This window comes from Scyliorhinus torazame, chromosome 4 (assembly GCF_047496885.1).
Source record: "Scyliorhinus torazame isolate Kashiwa2021f chromosome 4, sScyTor2.1, whole genome shotgun sequence".
Lineage (NCBI taxonomy): Eukaryota > Metazoa > Chordata > Chondrichthyes > Carcharhiniformes > Scyliorhinidae > Scyliorhinus > Scyliorhinus torazame.
This window is the reverse complement of record NC_092710.1, coordinates 275,761,648-275,782,961: the sequence shown is the minus strand read 5'-3', so window position 1 is coordinate 275,782,961 and position 21,314 is coordinate 275,761,648. Positions and strand designations below refer to the sequence as shown.

The 21,314-nt window shown below is 46.9% G+C and overlaps 1 protein-coding gene across 1 annotated transcript in view; it reads left to right on the top strand.

The window, feature by feature from the left end:
- ttk (ttk protein kinase) overlaps nt 1-21,314 on the top strand; it is an 84,242-nt gene that overhangs the window by 35,634 nt on the left and 27,294 nt on the right. The window contains 5 exon segments of the mRNA XM_072499811.1: nt 1,518-1,696; nt 12,310-12,455; nt 12,576-12,741; nt 12,858-12,953; nt 19,262-19,419. Of these exon segments, the coding sequence (XP_072355912.1) occupies nt 1,518-1,696; nt 12,310-12,455; nt 12,576-12,741; nt 12,858-12,953; nt 19,262-19,419 (745 nt within the window).

Genomic DNA, 21,314 nt, shown 5'->3' with positions numbered 1-21,314 from the left:
TTTTGACTCACCGATAAGGGGCAGGCCTCTCTGAACCGAGTAATGAAATGGATGATATCACATGGAAGTAACTTGTTGAAAATGTATACAAACAGGGAAAAATTTCATTTTTCTCTTATGCCTTTGATTTGGTTTATTGTCACGTGTACTGAGGTACAGTGAAAGGTATTGTTCTGCATACAGTCCAGACAGATCGTTCCATACACGAAAAAACATAGGACATGCATAAATACAATGTAAATGCACAGGCATCGGATGAAGCAGACGGAATGTAGTCCTATTCAGTAGAGAAGATGTGTGAAGAGATCAGTTCAGTCCATAAGACAGTCATTCAGGAGTCTGGCAACAGCGGGGAGAAGCTGTTTTTGAACCTGTCAGTACATGTTCTCAGACTTTTGTATCTCCTGCCTGATAGAAAAGGTTGGAAGAGAGAACAACCCAGCTGGGAGGGGTCTTTGATTACGCTGCCCGCTTTCCCAAGGCAGCGGGAGGTGTAGAGAGTCCATGGATGGGAGGCGGTTTTGCGTGAGAGACGGCTGTGTTCATGACTCTCTAGTTTCTTGCGGTCTTGGGCTGAGCAGTTGCCATACCAGGCTGCTTTATATGGTGCATCTGTAAAAATTGGTAAAAGTCAATGTGGACATGCCGAATTTCCTTAGTTTCCTGAGGACGTATAGGCGTTGTTGTGCTTTCTGGGTCTTAGCGTTAATGTGGGTGGACCAGGACAAATTGTTGGTGTTGTGTACACTTAGGAATTTGAAGCTGTCAGACATCTCCACCTCTGCACCATTGATGCAGACAAGGGTGTATACGCTTCCTGAAATCAACCCTACTCTCATGCTCAGATGTCTGTCTTTGGCCTGCTGCAATGTTCCAGTGAAGCTCAACGCAAACTGGAGGAACAACATCTCATCTTCCGGTTAGAGCCTTCCGGTCTCATGGGCCAAATGGCCCCTCTGCACTTGAAGGATTCTGAGATCCCCTCTCACTCTTGATGTTAATCAAAGGCATATTAATTAAACTAATTGCTTTAAGCTGGGTCTTATTGTCTATGATGTAAATTTTCTGTTTCAGACATTTCGGAGGCCTTATCAATATGACAATTTGTCCAGATCAATGTTATCAAACCCCTCTTACAATTTTGAAAACTTGTATGTAGCCTTGAAAGAGAGCAAGCCAAACTTTCAATCTCTACTCACTCATAATTTGGGATTTAGAACTGTTTGTATTTCGCTGTGCTCTCTCGAATAATTAAATCATTTGCTTAGAATGATGATTACGATACATGTAATGTTCCTGGGTACAGTCTCATTTGTTACCTATTTTGTTAAACATCAAAATTATTGGGTGTCTAGAGATATTGAGATCAGCTTAAAAAAAAAATTATTTGTAGTTAATTCACTAGGCTTTTCTTTTTTTCCCTTCTTTCTACTCAACCATTTTCACTGGTCCCTTCTTTACTGAACTCGCAATCTTGTGACTGAATAATGGTAAGAAGTTTGGTTTTTATTTTACAGCAATTTCTGATCTCATTAAGCAAGAATATGAGCTAAAATCTGACAACTTGAAAGAAAAAGGGTTAAAGGAATGCAAGACACACACTGCTGGTGTGATAAAGAAACAAAAAACTTTTCCTACAGAAGCTGGGAAAGGGAAAGACATATCTGGCAGTACTCTGGCACACGTTTCACCAGAGGTAACGTACAATGTTTGTTTACAAATTCTTTTGGAATTCTAATTTTCATAACTTTTTGTCTTTGTTGCTTTTCTGTGAGTGACTGTTGTGGAGCTGAGGGATGAACGATTTAAGACTGTTCACACCTCTGACATCAAGGCTGCTGAATTTCTCGGTACAACTCTAAAATCTAAATAGTCTTGTCAGGTGCTCTTGTTAAGCTCTTCTGTTGAAAAAACTGATTTACTTAATTTTTGCTTTAGTTTGATTTATTCTCAATCAGAAGCCCTTTGATCTCTCTCATTTTTTATACATATGATTTTCTCCACGCCATGGGTCAATACTTTTCTTCCGAGCTCCCCAGCGTAGAATTGGGGGATACCCCAAAAGTATGCTGGGGAATCCCTCTTGGAACTTCACAGGTAAGCATTTGCATGGCAGCTGCCCAGCAGTACAGACTTCGTCTGGGCTGTGCTGTGCTGTGAACCAATCTGAGTTTAAATCGCAAACTTCAGATGGTTCTGCTAGGCTTTCACGAATTGCTACTCAGAAAAAATTAGACTAATTAAAACTTCTTATGACTTCTGGATAACTAGTATAATGACCCAGGCCTGGCCCAACTAACCATCTCCCCACTGACCTCCAACCTACTTCAGAGGTCTGACCCCACCCCCTCCCCCAAATCCCATCAACTTATCTTCTACCTGGCCTGTCAATTGGACATTAAAATTTAATCTTTCAATCTTCCCTTGACTCAGAGGAGGTGCCAGAGGACTGGAGAATTGCAAATATAATGCCCTTTTTCAGTAAAGGATACAAGGATAAGCTCGGCAATTACGGACCAATCTGTTTAACTTGAGTCATGGGAAAGCAATTATTTGGGATAGAATGAAAATGAAAAATTAAATGAAAATCGCTTATTGTCACAAGTAGGCTTCAAATGAAGTTACTGTGAAAAGCCCCTAGATGCCACATTCCTGCGCCTGTTTGGGGAGGCTGGTATGGGAATTGAACCGTGCTGCTGGCCTGCCTGGGTCTGCTTTAAAAGCCAGCTATTTAGCCCTGCGCTAAACCAGCCCCTGGAATATAAAATCATGTTCAACAGACCGGTCTGTAATTGCCATACTCAATTAAATGCTGCCTTGATGTCAAGGGCAGTTACTCTCTCCTCACCTCTGGAGATCAGGGGCTGGATTCTCCGCACCCTGACGCCAAAATCTCAGCCGGGGCGGAGAATCCATTTTGCGGCACAAAATTGGGACCAGCACGAATTGGGATTGGCACCGATTCTCCGGCCCCCGAGAAACGGCGTACTCTGAGTACGCTGCACCGCATATCACCTACCTGCGGCCATTGCTGGTGGCCCGCCCCGCCATTCTCTGCCCCCGACCGGCCGAAGCCCCGACGGCGTGGATCTAACTTGGTCCTGCCGGTCGGGATACTAGCGTGGCGGGGGGGCCAATTGGAGGGCATGGGGTGCCTAATACGCGACCGGGCAATGTTTGAGCAGGCGGTCAGGGCCGGCGCGCGGCCGATCGAAGGTCTATTTCTTTTAAAAAATAATTTTTATTAAAGGTTTTCATAAAATATCAATAACAAAATGAGAAAGAAAAAAGAACCCAACAGGGTTAAGTACAAAACACAATCTAAAAAAGCAACCCCCAAACCCCCCCCCCCCCCCCCCCCCCCGGTACATAAATAATAAATTAACATTAACACCCCGACTTAACACAACAGGTGTATACACCCCCTCTGACCCTCCAGTGTAAATAACACAAACAAAAATAAAGTAAACCCCCGCCCCCCCGAGCTGCTGCTGCCATTGACCAATGTCTATCGTTCTGCCAGAAAGTCTAAGAACGGTTGCCACCGCCTAAAGAACCCTTGTACCGACCCTATGAAGGCGAATTCCACCCTCTCCAATTTAATGAACCCTGCCATATCGCTGATCCAGGATTCCACGCTTGGGGGCCTCGCATCTTTCCACTGAAGTAGAATCCTTTGCCGGGCTACCAGGGACACAAAGGCCAGAATTCCGGCCTCTTGTGCCTCCTGCACTCCCGGCTCCTCTGCCACCCCAAATATTGCGAGCCCCCAGTCCGGTCTGACCCTGGATCCTACCACCCTCGACACCGTCCTCGCTACGCCCTTCCAAAATTCCTCCAGCGCTGGGCATGCCCAGAACATATGGGTGTGATTTGCTGGGCTCCCTGAGCACCTAACACACCTGTCCTCACCCCCAAAGAACCGGCTCATCCTTGTCCTGGTCATGTGTGCCCTGTGCAGCACCTTAAACTGTATGAGGCTGAGCCTCGCGCACGAAGAGGAAGAATTCACCCTCCCTAGGACATCTGCCCACGTCCCCGCTTCGATCTCCTCCTCCCACTTACCTTTCAACTCCACCACCGAGGCCTTCTCCTCCTCCTGCATCACCTGGTAAGTTGCCGAGATCCCCCCCCCCCGAGAGCACCCTGTCCTGTACTGTGTGTGGCAGTAGCCGTGGGAATTCCACCACCTGCCGTCTGGCAAACGCCCTTACCTGTAAGTACCTGAAGGTGTTCCCCAGGGGGAGCCCGTACTTCTCCTCCAGCTCAATCAAGCTCGAGAACCTCCCATCCACAAACAGGTCCCCCAACTTTCGTATCCCTGCCCTGTGCCACCCCGAAAACCCTCCACCTGTTCTTCCTGGGGCGAACCGGTGGTAATGGGGTCCACGCCGAGGCCCCAACTTCCCCCTTATGCCGCCTCCACTGCCCCCCAAATTTTGGAAGGCCGCCACCACCACCGGGCTCGTGGTATACCTCCTTGGAGGGAGCGGAAGCGGCGCCGTTGCCAACGCCCCCAGATTCGTACCCACACAGGACGCCGTCTCCAGCCTCTTCCATGCAGCCCCCTCCATCACCCACTTCGGCACCATTGTCGCATTGGCGGCCCAGTAGCACCCACAGAGGTTGGGCAGTGCCAGCCCCCCCATCTCGACTCCACTCCAGGCACACCCTTCTCACCCTCGGGAGTCCCTCGCGCCCACACAAACTCCATTATACTCCTGTTAACCCACCTGAAAAAAGCCTTCGGGATAAACACGGGGAGGCACTGGAACAGGAACAAAAACCTTGAGAGCACCGTCATTTTGATTGACTGCACCCTACCCGCCAAGGACAGCGGCAACTCGTCCCACCTCTTGAACTCCTCCTCCATTTGCTCCACCAGCCTTGTAAAGTTAAGCCTATGCAGGGCCCCCCAGCTCCTGGCCACCTGGACCCCCAAATATCTGACGCTCCTCTCCGCCCTTTTTAGTGGGAGCTCGCCAATCCCCCTATCCTGGCCCCCTAGCTGAACTACGAACAGCTCGCTCTTCCCCATATTGAGCTTGTACGCCAAAAAGTCCCCGAATTCCCTAAGGATCCTCATTACCTCTGGCATTCCTCCCACCGGGTCCGCCACATACAGCAGCAGGTCGTCCGCATAAAGCGACACCCTATGCTCCTCCCTACCCCGCACCAACCCCCTCCAGTTCCTCGACTCTCTCAGTGCCATAGCCAGGGGTTCAATCGCCAGTGCGAAGAGCAGGTGGGACAGGGGACACCCCTGTCTCGTCCCTCGGTGCAACCGAAAGTACTCTGACCTCCTCCTATTTGTGGCCACACTCGCCATCGGGACCTCATACATGTAGAGGGTGCCATCTCCGCTACTCCACTACTGGGCCGATATCTGGGGTTTGGATGTCTGTGTGTGTCTCTCTCCAGCTGGCACTGAAACTTCAGAGGCCAGGGGATGTCGCACTGGGACACTTCCACTGAAGAGAGCACTGATTCAAGCCTGCCGTTTATTCCTAACCGACAGCCTGAGACTTATATCACACAGATCTCCAGACCCCTACCAATACCCAGGTGATTCTCTCTCTTGCCGGTGGGGCAACACCCACCCGGTTCCTACTCCACTAGAGTAGCTTTCCCAAGAGAGAGAATAGGACACTGCTGTTTATTTCCTAACCAGCAGTCTGTCCTGAGTGAATCGCTCAAGATGACCCTCGATTCTTGAACCCGGAATTAAGGTGAGGAGTATTTTAACAATGACTTGGTCAGAGATCGCTGGTGAAGGATTGAAGAATTTAAACGACTCCAATTATCATCAAATCAAGGTTTATTGTAAAACCCAGGTCAAAATCATCAACAGAAGAAACACAATAAAATCTTATGCTCTAACACAACTAAGTCTATTCAAAAGTAATATAGCGGACACAACGAAAATTCTTATGATTACACAGGTTTTAGCAATATCACAAGGCACAAAACAAGTTCCCTTCCCCAAAGCCTCAACCACTATTAAAGTCAAGGGAGTTTCGCAAGCTGCTGCAGAGTACTTACGGTCACAGGCTGCAGAGGTCAAGTCAGGGGTGCAGAGGTCGAGCCAAGAACGAAGAGCCCCCCAATTGAAAACACAGCCCCTTTTATATTGCTTTACCTGGCTTTGTTCTGTGATCGGCCAGCCCCTTTTGCATTGAAAAAGGTAAGTTTTAAAGTTCCCGCTGGTCCCGCCCCCTTTGAGCCGGTCAGAGCTGTATGTTTCCGGGTATTCCTTGCAGGTCCGCTTCTTCCAGCTAGGCAGACCTGCGCGATTTGAATTTGGCGCTGGCTCCGCCCCCCTCCTCCCAGTGAGTTTCTGCCGGTAGCTCCTGTCAAGATTGGAGTACCTCCCCCAGGTCCGCCTCCAACTTGGTTTTTCTCTACCGCTGATTTTCTAGGGGCTTTTCCAGCGCAATATGCTGGACTCAGACAGTCTGATTTCTAGTTTAACGAGGTTAGGCTCTTCTGTGGAGAATTTCAGTGTCTTCCAGCTGCTCCGGAGATGGCTGCTATTCTCACCTCGCTATGTTGATGGGGTGTTAATTGGATTCTGCTCTGGTGGAGGCCAGGTCATTTACATTTGCATGGGGCTATGACCATCCCATTGTCCTGCTTGCATGCAAGCCTCCTGTGTATTCCCGTGCCCCTTTGTCTGTGTCTTGATGTTATCTTGTTGTCTGGCTCCTTCTTCCTTGTAGCTCCTAGGGGGGTGTTTGTAAATATTTATGTACTTATGTCCCTACTCAGCTCAGCGGGCCAAGCCTGCTGGGAAAACTGGTTCTGTTATCTTGGCTGAAAAGTCAGTTTACAGTCTCTGAGTTTTTCCAAAAGGGCCGAATTGCCCGAAACCTTACATACAACAGCCTAACCCACCTGACAAACCCCTCCCCAAACCCGAACCTCTTCAGCACCTCCCACAGGTACCCCCACTCTACCCTATCGAAGGCTTTCTCAGCGTCCATCGCCACCACTATCTCCGCCTCCCCCTCCCTCGCCGGCATCATGATAACGTCCAAAAGCCTCCGCACATTCGTGTTCAACTGTCTCCCCTTCACGAACCCCGTCTGGTCTTCATGGATGATCTGCGGCACACAATCCTCGTGGCTAAGACCTTCGCCAGCACCTTGGCATCTACATTTAGCAAGGAAATCGGTCTGTAAGACCCACATTGCAGGGGATCCTTGTCCCGCTTCAGGATCAAGGAGATCAGTGCCCGGGACATCGTCAGGGGTAAAGCCCCCCCCTCCCATGCCTCATTAAAGGTCCTAACTAACAGCGGGCCCAACAGGTCCATATATTTTTTTATAGAACTCGACCGGGAAACCGTCCGGCCCCGGTGCCTTCCCCGCCTGCATGCTTTCTATCCCTTTGATCAGCTCCTCCAGCCCAATCGGGGCCCCCAGTCCCGCCACCAGTCCCTCTTCCACCTTTGGAAACCTCAATTGGTCCAGGAAACGGCCCATCCTTCCCTCCTCCCGTGGGGGCTCGGATCGGTACAATTCCTCGTAGAAGTCCCTGAAGACCCCATTGATGCCAACCCCACTCCACACCACGCTCCCTCCCCTGTCCTTAACTCCCCCGATCTCCCTAGCTACATCCCGCTTCCGAAGCTGATGCGCCAGCATCCGGCTTGTCTTTTCCCCCATACTCGTAGACCGCCCCCTGGGCCTTCCTCCACTGCACCTCAGCCTTCCTGGTGGTCACCAGGTCGAATTCGGCCTGGAGGCTGCGCCTCTTCCTCAACAATCCTTCCTCAGGCTCTTCCGCATACCTCCTGTCTACCCTCACCATCTCCCCCACCAGCGTCTCCCGCTCCCTCCGCTCCTTGTGAGCCCTAATGGAGATCAGCTCTCCCCTCACCACCGCCTTCAGTGCCTCCCATACCATCCCCACTCGGACCTCACCGTTGTCGTTGGTCTCCAAGTACCTCTCTATACTTCCTTGGACCCGCTCGCTCACCTCCTCATCCGCCAATAGCCCCACCTCCAAACGCCACAGCAGGCGCTGGTCCCTCTCCTCCCCCATCTCCAAGTCCACCCAATGTGGGGCGTGGTCCGAAATGGCTATTGCCGAATACTCGGTATCCTCTACTCTCGCTATCAGCGCCCTACTCAAAATGAAAAAGTCGATTCGAGAATAAGCCTTATGGACTTGTGAGAAGAATGAAAATTCCCTAGCCCCCTGCCTTGCAAATCTCCAAGGGTCCACCCCTCCCATTTGGTCCATAAATCCCCTCAACACTCTAGCCGCCGCCGGCTTCCTACCCGTCCTAGACCTGGAGCGATCCAGTGCCGGATCCAACACAGTGTTAAAGTATCCCCCCATTATAAGGCCCCCCACTTCCAAGTCTGGGATCCGACCCAACATACGCTGCATAAAACCCGCATCGTCCCAGTTCGGAGCATGCACATTGACCAGTACCACCCTCTCTCCCTGCAACTTACCACTTACCATTATGTACCTACCGCCATTATCTGCCACAATGCTCGACGCCTCGAATGACACCTTCTTTCCCACCAAGATCGCCACCCCTCGATTTTTGGCATCTAGCCCCGAGTGAAACACCTGACCTACCCACCCTTTCCTCAGTCTTACCTGGTCTGCCACCTTCAGGTGTGTCTCCTGGAGCATAACCACATCCGCCTTGAGCCCCTTCAGGTGTGTGAACACGCGGGACCGCTTAACCGGCCCATTCAGTCCCCTTACATTCCAGGTTATCAGCCGGATCAGGGGGCTACCCGTCCCCCTCCCCTGCCGACTAGCCATGACCCCTCCTCGGCCAGCCACGCGCCCACACCCGGCCCATTCCCCACAGCGGCATACCCCCGTCTCGACCCACTCACTCCAGCTCCTCCTTGACCTTAGCAGCAGCAACTCGATTCCCCCCCCCCCCCCCCCCCCCCCCCCCCCCCCCCCCCCGGCTAGGACCCATCCTAGCTGGTTTACTCCCCCCATTGCACTTCCGCAAGTCAGCTGACTCCTGCTGACCCCAGCCACTCCCGCCTCCCCTTCGACTCCTCCCACTGTGCGGCACACCCTCCTCTCCCGCTCCCCATCCACAGGCTCTCCCCCTCCCCCCTCCGTTCTAAGCATGGGAAACAATCCTCGCTTCCCCCCCCCCCCGTCTTCGGCGCGGGTAAAAAGCCTGTGCTCTCCACCTACCAGGCCCCGCCACCATCCAAAACAGTGCCCAACCCCCCCCCCATCCACCCTCCCCAACCCGAAAGGGAAAAACACAGAGAAACCCCCACCCCGAACCAAAAATAGGCATTACATATCCACCGCAGTCCCCAATCGCCCATCCCGACCCTCAGTCTGTGTCCAGCTTCTCGGCCTGAACAAAGGCCCACCCCTCCTCCGGAGACTCAAAATAATGGTGCCGGTCCTTGTAGGTAACCCACAGTCGCGCTGGCTGCAACATGCCAAACTTCACCCCCTTCCTGTGCAGCACCGCCTTCGCTCGATTGTACCCAGCCCTCCTCTTTGCCACCTCCGCACTCCAGTCCTGGTATATCCGAACCTCCGCGTTCTCCCACCTGCTGCTCCTCTCCTTCTTGGCCCACCTGAGCACACACTCCCAATCGACGAACCGCACCAGCACCGCCTGCGGAGGCTCGTTAGCCTTGGGCCTCCTCGCCAACACTCTATGGGCCCCTTCCAGCTCCAAGGACCCCGCTCCCATCAGCGAGTTCAACATGGTGACCACATAGGCCCCCACGTCCGGCCCCTCCGGGAGGCCCAGAATCCACAGATTCTTCCGCCTCGACCGATTCTCCATCTCCTCGAACCGCTCCTGCCATTTCTTGTGGAGCGCCTCGTGCGCCTCCACCTTTACCGCCAGACCTAAGATCTCGTCCTCATTGTCAGAGATCTTTTGTCGAGCCTCTCGGATCGCCACCCCCTGGGCCGGTCTGTGTCTCCAGCAGCTTATCACTAGAAGCCTTCATCGGCTCTAGCAGGTCCGTTTTAATCTCTCTGAGGCAGCGCTGGATTCCCTCCTGTTGCTCCTCCGCCCACTGCCTCCACGCTGCCTGGTCTCCGCCCGCCGCCATTTTGTCCTTCTTCCCTCCCTTCTTCGGGTCCACCACCACCTTTTTTGTCGCCCCGCTCCTAGTTAAAGTCATATACTGACGGGGAGCTATTATTAACTCCTTGCCACACCGGGAAACGTCGAAAAAGTGCCCTTGGCGGCCCTGAAAAGAGCCCAAAAGTCCGTTTTTGCGGGAGCCGCCGAATGTGCGACATAGCTCCGCATAACCGCAACCGGAAGTCTCGAGGGGTCTATTTTTAATGTCCAGCTCCGCAGTCAGTCCGCCATGGAGTACGGCGTGGCCGCTGGAGGCCGCCGACGTGCGCATGCGCGGGCTCTGACCTGGAAGTGCGTATCTGCAGCAAAAGCTGCTAGTTTTACGCCGGGTCCCTACTATACCCCTGCAGGGCTAGGAATATGTGGCCCTTTCATGCCAATTTTTATGGCGCGAAAGTCCACAGGTTTTATGACGGCGTGGGAACATAGTCCCCAAAACAGAGAATCCAGCCCCAGCTCTTTTGTCCATGTTTGATCCAAGGCTGTAATGTGGTCAGGAGCGGAGTGGTCCTGGCAGAACCCAAACTGAATGTCAGTGAGCAGTTTATTGCTAAGTACGTTGCTTGATAGGACTGTTGATGATCCCTTACTGGTGATATGAAAGTAGACTCATAGGGTGGTAATTGGCTGGATTGGATTTGCCCTGCTTTATGTGTGCAGGACACATCTGGGTAATTTTCCACATTGCCGGCTCGATGCCAGTGTTGTAGCTGTAATGGGGCAGCTTGGCTAGGGGAGCAGCATGTTCTGGAGCACAAGTCTTCAATACTATTGCTGGAATATTATCGGGGTTCATAGCCTTTGAAGTATCCAGTGCCTTAAACCATTTCTTGATCTCACAAGGGTGAATTGAATTGGCTGAAGACTGACATCTGTGATGCTCGGGTCCAATGAAGGAGACTGGAATGGATCATCCACTCGGCACTTCTGGCTGAAGATTATTTCAAATGCTTCAGACTTGTCTTTTGCACAGATGTGCTGAGCTCCTCCATCATTGAGGATGGGAATGTTTGTGAAGCCACCTCCTCCAGTGAGTTGCTTAATTGTCCAGCATCATTCACAACTAGGTGTGGCAGGACTGCAGAGCTTAATCTGATCCTTTGGGTGTGGGATTGTTTAGCTCTGTCTATAAATTGCAGCTTGTGTTGTTTGACATGCAAGTAGTCCTGTGTTACACTTGTTGACACCTAATTTTTCTGTGTGCCTGGTGCTGCTCCTGGCATACCTTTCATTGAGCCAGCGTTGATCCTCTGGCTTGGTGATAATGGTAGAGTGGGGGATATGCTGGGCCATGCGGTTACATATTGTGGCTGAGTACAATGCTGCTGCTGTTGATGGCTCACAGCACCTCATGGTTGTCCAGTATTGACTTGGTAGATCTGTTTGTTATCTATCCCATTTCGCACGATGACAGTGTCACACTACACGATGGACGGTATCCTCACTGTGAAGACAAGACTTTGTCACCATGAGGACTGACCCGGTGGTCACTCCTACAAATTCTGCTTTTTTTCCCTCTAATTTCTTTTGCTCTCTGTAATATGACACTTTTCTTCGTCATTCTAATGGTTCTTAACAATGCCCGTATTGAATTCATTTTAGTTTTGTGGCATTTTTCTTCATGACCATAAATGCCTTTTTTCTTCGAATAAAATAGAAATGCCTAAGTGTGGTAGCTTTGCTAAATATTGCTATGATTTGATCTATTCCGTGACCCCCGAGCAGAGAAGGCAGGAGAATGAGGATGAGAAAATATCAGCCATGATTGAATGGCGGAGCAGACTCGATGGGCCAAGTGGCCTAATTCTGCTCCCATGTCTTATGGTCTTATTGTGTCCAGGTTCACTTCCTGGAAGGAACTTTATGATTTCTCCACTCCCTCAGCCAAATTTAAATCTGTTCGACTGTCTCTGGCCAGAATTTTCAAGTGCGTTAAGATGGTCTTTACTTTTTAAAAATTGCGGTTTAATTTGGGTTTTTGTAACTTCTGTATCTTTTGTATTGCTAAACAGTTGTTTACAAACATTGGCACTTAAATCTCCAACACAAAGATTAGGGAGGCTGTGATCACTCCTTTCAATCTTAATCAAATCCCTAATAATGTAAATTTGACTGGTCTCACCAATGAACATTGAATTTTGCTATCCATAACTTGTTATCTACTAGTCACCCTTGCTGAGAGTATTTTTTTTTTAATACAGGCTAATGGACCAATATTTAATCAGGCTGGTGTGATGATCGCTCCAAAGAAAGTTCCATCCACTAGCTGTATTGGTAAAAGTACAATTCGAACAGCATCTATTTGTCAGACACCCAGCAACAAAATTCCCCATCATCTTTCAAGCAGGTAATAGTCATTTCTGTTAAATATTCATTGAAGTTAGATGTATGCTTTCTTAAAACATGTTGATATTATTTCAAATGTAATCTCAACTAATTAAGTGCTGTGGGTATTTCTTTATTGAAGCTCACAGACTCCACTTGTGAGCCAATCTGGACAGATTTCGACTCCACATAATTTTATACCAGCTTCCCAATTTTACACCTGTTTCCCACCTACTCCCGCAACACCACAACAGCATTGTGATCAGCTCAAACAGTATGGATCTTCTCAGCTTCTGCCACAATTGGGGGTAATGATTGATTACAATTCAAATTTTCAATAAGGTATATCAGCTGAAGAAATAATTGAGTGTATTCTGAATTTAAATATGAAATTTTACTTGAAGCTTTGGATTTATTTTGTCAGATTCCAGTACCAACTTTCACTGCCAATGAAACTTTTGTGGTTAAGGAAAGAGCCTACTCCATAATAAAATTACTTGGAACCGGAGGATCAAGTAAGGTAATATAGTATTTAATTCCTTTCCATGAATTTTCAGTTGAAAGCAATTAATGGGACTAATGTGAAGTAATGAAAAACTTTAGAGCAGCATAAGGCAATAGGCTCAGGGTGAAGAACTTGCCATAAGACCTAGCTTAACTTGTAACATTTATGATTAAATTGCACGGCTGTGAAAGAATAAAGACAACTCCGTGGAAAAGATCAATTTGTACAATGATTGTTAACTTGCAAGTGTAGTCCAAAATCATAAGTTGAAACTAATTAAAGGTAAGTACAAGGTCAGTATCAGGAGTTTGATCTTCCAAATGATAAATGTATGGAATAGACACAGTCATAACGGTGACAATGACAACTGTGAAATGATGGAAGAGCTAATTTGATACTGCGATAGGGAGTTTGAGGACCATTCTCTAATTAAATTAAAAAGGCCCGAGTGCACAAGGAATTCTTGCCAATTTAGCAGAAAACGAGGAAGCAGTAGCAATATTGACTTGGATTAAAATACATAAAGGGGAAGTAATCTTTATTGTCACAAGTAGGCTTACATTAACACTACAATGAAGTTACTGTGAAAATATAAATGACTGACAGTTCATAAAGTAGAGGTTACTGGGTTAGGATGAGGGTGTGCCCCAAGTTGGCGGAGCAGCCCCAATGGGTCAAATGGCCTAATTCTGCTCCTATATAACTTATGAAGTTATTGAGGGTATGGGCAGAAATTGCAGAGGCTCTGGCCACAATCTCTCTTAGAGATGAAGTGGTGCCAGAGTACTGCAAATGTTACACCACTTTGAAAAAAAGGAGAAAGATAAGCAACGCAACTTCAAGCCAGTCAGCTTAATGTAGTTTGTTGGGGGAAATTGACAATAATCTGGCACAAATTTATTAGCATCTGGAAAAGTATAGACTAAAAATTAAAAGTCAGCACAGATTTGTTGAATACACCTTTTGTTTGATTAACTTGATTGACTTCTTTATAATTCAGAGGATTAATGAGGGTGGCGCCGCATAATAGACTTTTAGAAAACTTAAAGGGACAGTGGTAACATGGACACAAAATTGGCAATAGGGCACAACAGCAAGTTGTACTTTAAGAGTTTTTTCCACAGGGTCAGTATTAGGACCATCACACTTTTTCATCCATAATAATGACCTGCAGTTAGGTTTACAGGCATAATTTCAAAGCATGCAGACGACAAACATATTGGAAATGTAGTAAATTATGAGGATTAACAACTTCAGGAGGGCATAGATTGATGAAATGGGAACAGAACAGCAAAATCTGCGGTGTATACATACAAATCTTTAAAGGTGACAGGACAAGTTGAAAAGGGGTTGAAGAGTTTTTTAATAGAAGAATAGGATACAAAACAAGGAAGTTATGCTGGAAGTTTATGAAACATTAGTTAAGTCTCGGCTGGAATATTGTGTCAATTATGGGCACTGCATTCATGGAATATGCAAAGCCTTGGAATAGGTGAATTAAGACTTTTATTTGAATGTTTACAAGGATGGGTGACCTCAATTCTGTAGAGAGTCTGAGGAAGCTAGGTTTGTTCTTGGGGGTAGAGAAGGTTGAGAAGAAATTGATGTGGTCAACTTGAAATGAATAGCAAAGGAGAAATGGTGTGCAGTGCCAGAAAGACACTGGCACTGCTTTAAGGTGATTGGTAAAAATAATCAGAGATGGCTTTTTTAAAATATTCTGGGTTATTGTGATCTAGAATTCACTGCCTGAAAGGGTAGCAGAAACAGCGTCGATATTGGCTTTCAAAAGACATTGGGATGATGCTGATGAGACCAAGATAGGTAGAAAAGTAAGTTGTGAAGAGGGCACAAGGGGACATAGATAGGTTAAGTAAGTGATCTGGCAAATAATGTGAAGTTGTCAATTTTTGGCTGGAAGAATTAAAAAAAAAAGACATTTTCTAAGTCTGACTTGTATAAACTTTTTGCGTGGTAGGGGGCATATTTAACTTTTTCTCAGATTCTGGGAGACCAAATTTCAGAAATGTAGTGTTTTACACCACATTAAACATGAATTTAAAACAAAAACCCGTGTATGAAAAGAGAGAACTTGCTGAGCAAAAAAAAGCCTCCATAATTAATTGAATAATAAATGAGTACTAAATAGAGGGCACGTTTTACCAGCCTCGTCCCACTGGAATCGGAACAGCAGGCGGCTGATAGATCCCGGGAGATGCCTCTTTCGGGATCCCCGCTGGTCGTTGCACCTGACGAGATCTAACCAGATCTAACAATGGGCGGGACCCAGTCTCGCATAGTTAAGTGAGTTTAGAAACTCGCTTAACTGTGCTAACCAGATCTACCGGCCTTGCCTAGGAGACCCCAGCCGGGTGCTGTTTAGTACTGGTCCCCACAAACAGAGACCAGGCGTTTGCAGGGAGGGTGGGAGAGGGAGATCTCCCCGGAAATTTCCTGTGCTCAGGGTGGCACCCGGACATCATAATATAATCACTTATTGTCACAAGTAGGCTTCAATGAAGTTACTGTGAACAGCCCCTAGTCGCCAAATTCCGGCACCTGTTCGGGGAGGCTGGTACAGGAATTGAAGCCGCGCTGTTGGCATTGTAATGCATTACAAGCCAGCTGTTTAGCCCACTGTGCTAAACCAGCCCTGGTCTGGCATTGCTGGTGCCACCTGGGTGCCCAGGTGGTGCTGCCGGGCTGGCTGTGCCATGAAGCCAGGCTGGCATTTTGCCCATGCCGGGGATCGGGTGCAGGGGTGCCCTGCCCAAATGAGATGGGGTGCAGGGGTTCCGAAGACCCCTCATGTAGGTGAGTTGGGGGTCACCTCTGGGGGGGAGTCGCGAGATCCTGGCGCTATTTTTAAATGGCGCCCCGATCTCTTCCTGCACTGAGGAGCTCCGTTGGAGCGGAGTGCATAGTATGCGGCCTCGGCGGAGTGTTGCCTGCCAGGGGCTGGGGAAAAAGTGCCTTTAGATAGTGGAGTCATTCTCAGCATTTGGACTCTTTTTTGTAGTTACATTGCACCCAGAGACAACCATTAGAGTGTAAACGTGTCTCAGGGTGCTCACTCCCTCACTGACTGTGTGAGTGGTTGAGTGCCGGTTGGTGTGTGGGGGTGAATGAGAATCCTGAGACCGGGAGTGAGCCAACTGACACACTTGCTCACTCCTGCAAACCCCCCTCTCCCCCACCATTGGCTCATGAGTGCTCCAGCCCATCAGGAAATGTAGGAAAAGAGCATTCGGTGATTGGAGGAGCAATTATCTTAGAATGATAAAATCCATACAGTGCAGAAGGAAGCCATTTGGCCTAGTGAATCTGCACCAACCCCCAGAAAGACCACCCTATCTAGGCTCGGGCCCCACCCTAATCATCTGAACTCAGTAACCCCATCTTTTGAACACTAAGGGGCAATTTAGCATGGCCAATCCACCTAACTTGTACATCTTTGGACTGAGGGGGGAAACCGGAGCACCCAGAGGAAACTCACATGGACACCATGCCACCCATCTTCCACTGCACTTATCGACATTTTGAAAATTATCTCTGGGGTTTTCATTGGTGCTCTTCGATGACCGCATCCAATCTGCAGGCCACACATTGGACAAGCCTGATCTAAGTAATGACCTCCTTCTGCACTGTAGGGATTCTATGAAATGGGGAGAGATTGCAGAGCTTTGAAATGCTGAGGGCTCTAGATGTTCTAGTCCTTTAGTCGCGAACGGTTAGTACGCAGGGTTAGCAAGCAATTAGGAAACCGTTTATTGCGAAGGGAATTGAATGCAAAAGTAGGGGTTATAACTTCAGTGATGTGGGCGGCACAGTGGTGCAGTGGTTAGCACTGCTGCTTCACGGTGCCAAGGTCCCAGGTTCGATCCTGGCCCTGGATCACTGTCCGTGTGTGGTTTGCACATTTTCCCCGTGTCTGCATGGGTCTCACCCCCACAACCCAAAAAGATGTGCCGAATAGGTGGATTGGCCACGCTAAATTGCCCCTTAATGGAAAAAAAAATTGGATATTCTTAATTTAATTAATAAATGAATAAATAACTTTAGTGATGCAGGGCATTGATGAGGTCACATCTGGAGTGCTGTGTAGAGCATTGGTCACCTTAATTAAGTAAATGCAGTAGAAGCAGTTCAGAGAAGATTTACTAGATTACTTGGAATAATAATAATGTTTATTAGTGTCACAAGTAGGCTTACATTAAACTGCAATGAAGTTACTGTGAAAATGCCCATGTCGCCACACTACGGCGCTAGTTCGGGGACACTGAGGGAGAATTCAGAATGTCCAATTCACCTAACAGCACGTCTTTCGCGAGTTGAGAGGAAACAGGAGCACCCGGAGGAAACCCACGTGGGCACGAGGAGAACGTGCAGACTCCGCACAGTGACCCAAGCCGGGAATTGAACACGGATCTCTGACACTGTGAAGCAATAGTGCTAACCACTGTGCTACCATGCCACCCATAGGCATGTTGTCTGAGAAAAGATCAGACAGGCTAGACTTGAGTCTGCTGGAAATTAGAAGAGTAAGAGACACTTTAATTGTCAACATTCTAAGGGCTTTGGACAGGGTGAATTGTGGAAAAATCTAGAATGAAGAGTCACTGTTTAAAAATGAGGGGTTGCCCATTTAAGACAGATGATTGTAATGCTCGTGAGTCTTTGGACCTCTTCCTGAAAGGGTTGTGGAAGCAGAGTCTTTGAATATTTTTAAAGCAGAGCGCGACAGATTCTTGACAAATAATGGTGTGAAAGGTTATGTGGAGTTGAGGTTACAATCAGATCAGCCATAATCTTAATGAATGGTAGAGCAAGATTGAGGGGCTGAGTGGCCTACCTTTCCGATTTTGTATGTTCATATAAATACTTGAAAAGATTTAGTGCTGTGGGGAAATAATAGGCTTGGGACTAATTGAATAGCGTCCATAGAGCCAGTGCAAAGAAGGTGGGCTGAATGGCCTCCTGTGCTGATCACACTATCAATTATACAGTAAATGCAGATTGACTCGCTCTTCAATATCTGACTTTTTCCATATTAACATTTTTATTAAAATATCCAAGTTTTTGTTATTAAAAGTCTTTTCACAACTTTCATTTCAATATTGCCTGTTGAAATGAGCATAGAAATGTAAAAGTTTAAAATGGATTGGATTAGGATGAGGGATCAAAGGTGCAGTCAATGAGATGTTTCTGAAGGCAGGGAGGTTGCAAGAAGAGGAACATTAAGCAGGAGAATCTAGTTAGTACGAGCGCGGTCCTCTAAACTGCACCGTTTAGAAGGAAAGGTCTTTGATACTTTTGACCAACCTATCTTTCGAGGGGAAACGGCGCCAATCCATTTCTAATGCTCTGGTCCCCCGCTGGCTGATTCTTCACACCTCCGCAATTCTCAAAATGCTGTCCCGATAGTGGAATTCACTACAGAATCCCTTGTGATCCCTATCTTGTATATATTTGCATGGCATGGGGCAGTGAATCGCTTCTGGGCATCGCTCGCAGCGCAATCCGTATTCTCCGGCGAGAGAACATAGTCTTCCAAATTGAACCCTTGATGAAAAACACCAGATCGTGGCCACTGATTCCACCAACACTTCGGGCTGTGCATCTAGTGTCACATGCTCTAGAGTATGCTCCCTAAACATCTGTTTGTCTCTCTCCTTTTTGACCTTCCTGAAAACCAGTCCTTTTGATTACGCTTTTGTCACAGACTCACTCATTCCACCAAGGTACCAAATAACTAATTTATTCCCAAGCCCATTTTTGTCTGATTGCACCTCTTTGGAGTTCTTTGGAATATTTTTTCTATGTCAAAAATACTATATAGATTCAAATTATGTTGTCTGAAACATTTGATCAGACATCTGATGACAACAACAGATTTGATTTCAATGCAAACGTTCGAAAAACACTTATGAACCAGCCAAGCAAACCTGAATACCAAAATGCTTTCTTATTCAGCAGTTAGACCTCTCCTTGAAACTGGCTATCTTTAGACTGCTTATGCTGTGCTTTTCTTCTTGCCCCAACATGTGAAAGTTTACAGCCAAGGCTAACTAAATCAAACTAAACATTCGTTCTGACTATTGTGTGTTTCATTCTCATGCGCTCTCTCGCCCCGCGCCCCTCCAAGCAATCGATGCTCACTTACTGAATTACTGATGTGCTTAATGAGCAGATTTTGAAAAAAGTAATGAAATTAGATGACTGGTGGAGTGAATTTTTTAAAAATCTGGGCATGTATGGAGAATTAGTTAGAATAATGAAAATGTTTGTTTGTATCCACAAATAATCTGTTCTGTTCCTACCAGGTATTCCAAGTGCTTGACCAGAAGAAACAACTATACGCTGTTAAACAAGTTAATCTTCAGGATGCAGATGACCTTGCAGTAGCTGGCTACAAGGATGAAATTGAATACTTGAAACGCCTACAGCAACACAGTGACAAGATAATCAGGCTTTTTGATCAGTGAGGCTTTTTTTTAACCCAGTTACTTTATTTCGAATTAGTGGCCAATTACTTTATTAACTTGCAATAAGGTAATTGCGTCTGAAGGTTCTTCATAAAAGAGGGAAATCAGCCTTGCGATAATTGTAGAACGTAGCTGACCAAATGCATTGAAAACAGGGGAGGGAAGTAAGAAGGCAAAAAAGGTTTATGGAGGTTGTTCCATTTGATAGGTCCCAGATTGCTGATGGATCTCCGGGAATTGTGTTGAGTTAGGAAGATGGATAACTAGGAAGGAGAATGTGGATTGGCATGTAGCACTGGAGAAAATTAATCAATAACCTCAAGGTGAAGGAGTCCAGCGATCATGACAAGATAGAATCTCATGTTAAGTTTTAAATGGAGAACTGTGCATCCATGGATAGTATTTTAATCCTAAATAAAGGTAACTATGAAGTATGATGGCAGAGCAGGCTACAGTGAACTTGGCAGCAGACTTTTAAGGAGATATTTAATGCTCAAAAGAATAATCCCAATGAGAAAGGAAGGCTCTTTGAGAAGGATTCATCATCCGTGGCTAAATAAAGGGAGTTAAGGACAATATTAAATTGAAAGGAAAACTACAAATCTGCAAAGGAGGTCAGAGGATTGGAGAGATTTTAATAACCAGCAAAGAATGACTAAAACTAGGGGACATTGTTTAAGAATAAGAGACACAGACGAGAGTTTTTTCTCCTAAATGGCTGTTGGTGTGTGGAATTATCTTCCCCAGAAGGTAATGAATGCTGGGTTGTTGAAATAATTCAGGGCAGAGTTACACAATTTTTTTTGGGGGGAGGGGGGTGCAAAGGAGTCCAGGGTTATGGGGGAAGTCAGGAAAATTGAGTTTAAGAACACAACCAGATCAGCCATGATCTTGTTGAATTGCGGAGCACGTTTGAAGGGTCAAATTCCCTACTCCAGCTCCTATGTTATAAGTTGGTGGCGTTTGGACAACAATGGTGGTGGCAAACATGACAGTACAGTTTTGGATGCGTTATCCTATGAGAATTTACAGCATTTCTGATAGATACTTGAATCCCTTTTGATGTGTTCCTCTAGATATTTGTCAGCAACCTATTACATTTTCATTACAATTCAGCAATTTTAAACAGACCACAAAATTTCTTAATACATACCATGGGCCATTTTACTAAGTTAAATGTGCTATATAAATGCAAGTTGTTAAGGCTTTAACAGATTGTTTTAAACTCAATTTGACTGATTCAACAGCTACCTTTAAGTTGCAATAAAATTGCCAAAAAATCAACATACAACATGTTGCCCTGTATGTTACTGAACTAATTTAATAATGAACCCAAGTGTTTTGTTTTTAAAATTTAAGGATATGGGACAAAGGCAACTAATGAAGTTGAGATACATATCAGTCAAGATCTAGTACAATGGCATGCCAGGCTTATGGGGTTCAGGTTTCCCATCTCCTCTGCTACTTTCAAGCATCGGACCTTATTCCACCTTTTTGCTTTTTCTCAAAAGTTCTTCCACTCCAAACTCCACCATGTTTCATTGAGGTATCTTCCCTCAACCTGTGTTGAGCAACTTCACATCCACAGTCATTTTGGTCCCCTTGAACTGCCTTTACACAAATAGATGTTATTGATCTTTAATACACCACTGAGGTTGCCATAGTTGTTTTCTCTGTGGAACTGGGCTCTTCAGATTTACCCCCAGCTCTCATGGTCAGAGATCTCGATAAGTTTGGCCATGTACAGGGCCTCCTTGTAGACTTGAAGGTTTTCAGTAACATTATAGACTGTACGGTCGAGGCTTTTGTTGCCCACCCTAAACCATCATATAAATTCTGCAAATTGTATTCATAGGAGCAGGAATAGGCAATTCAGCTCCTCGAGCCCACT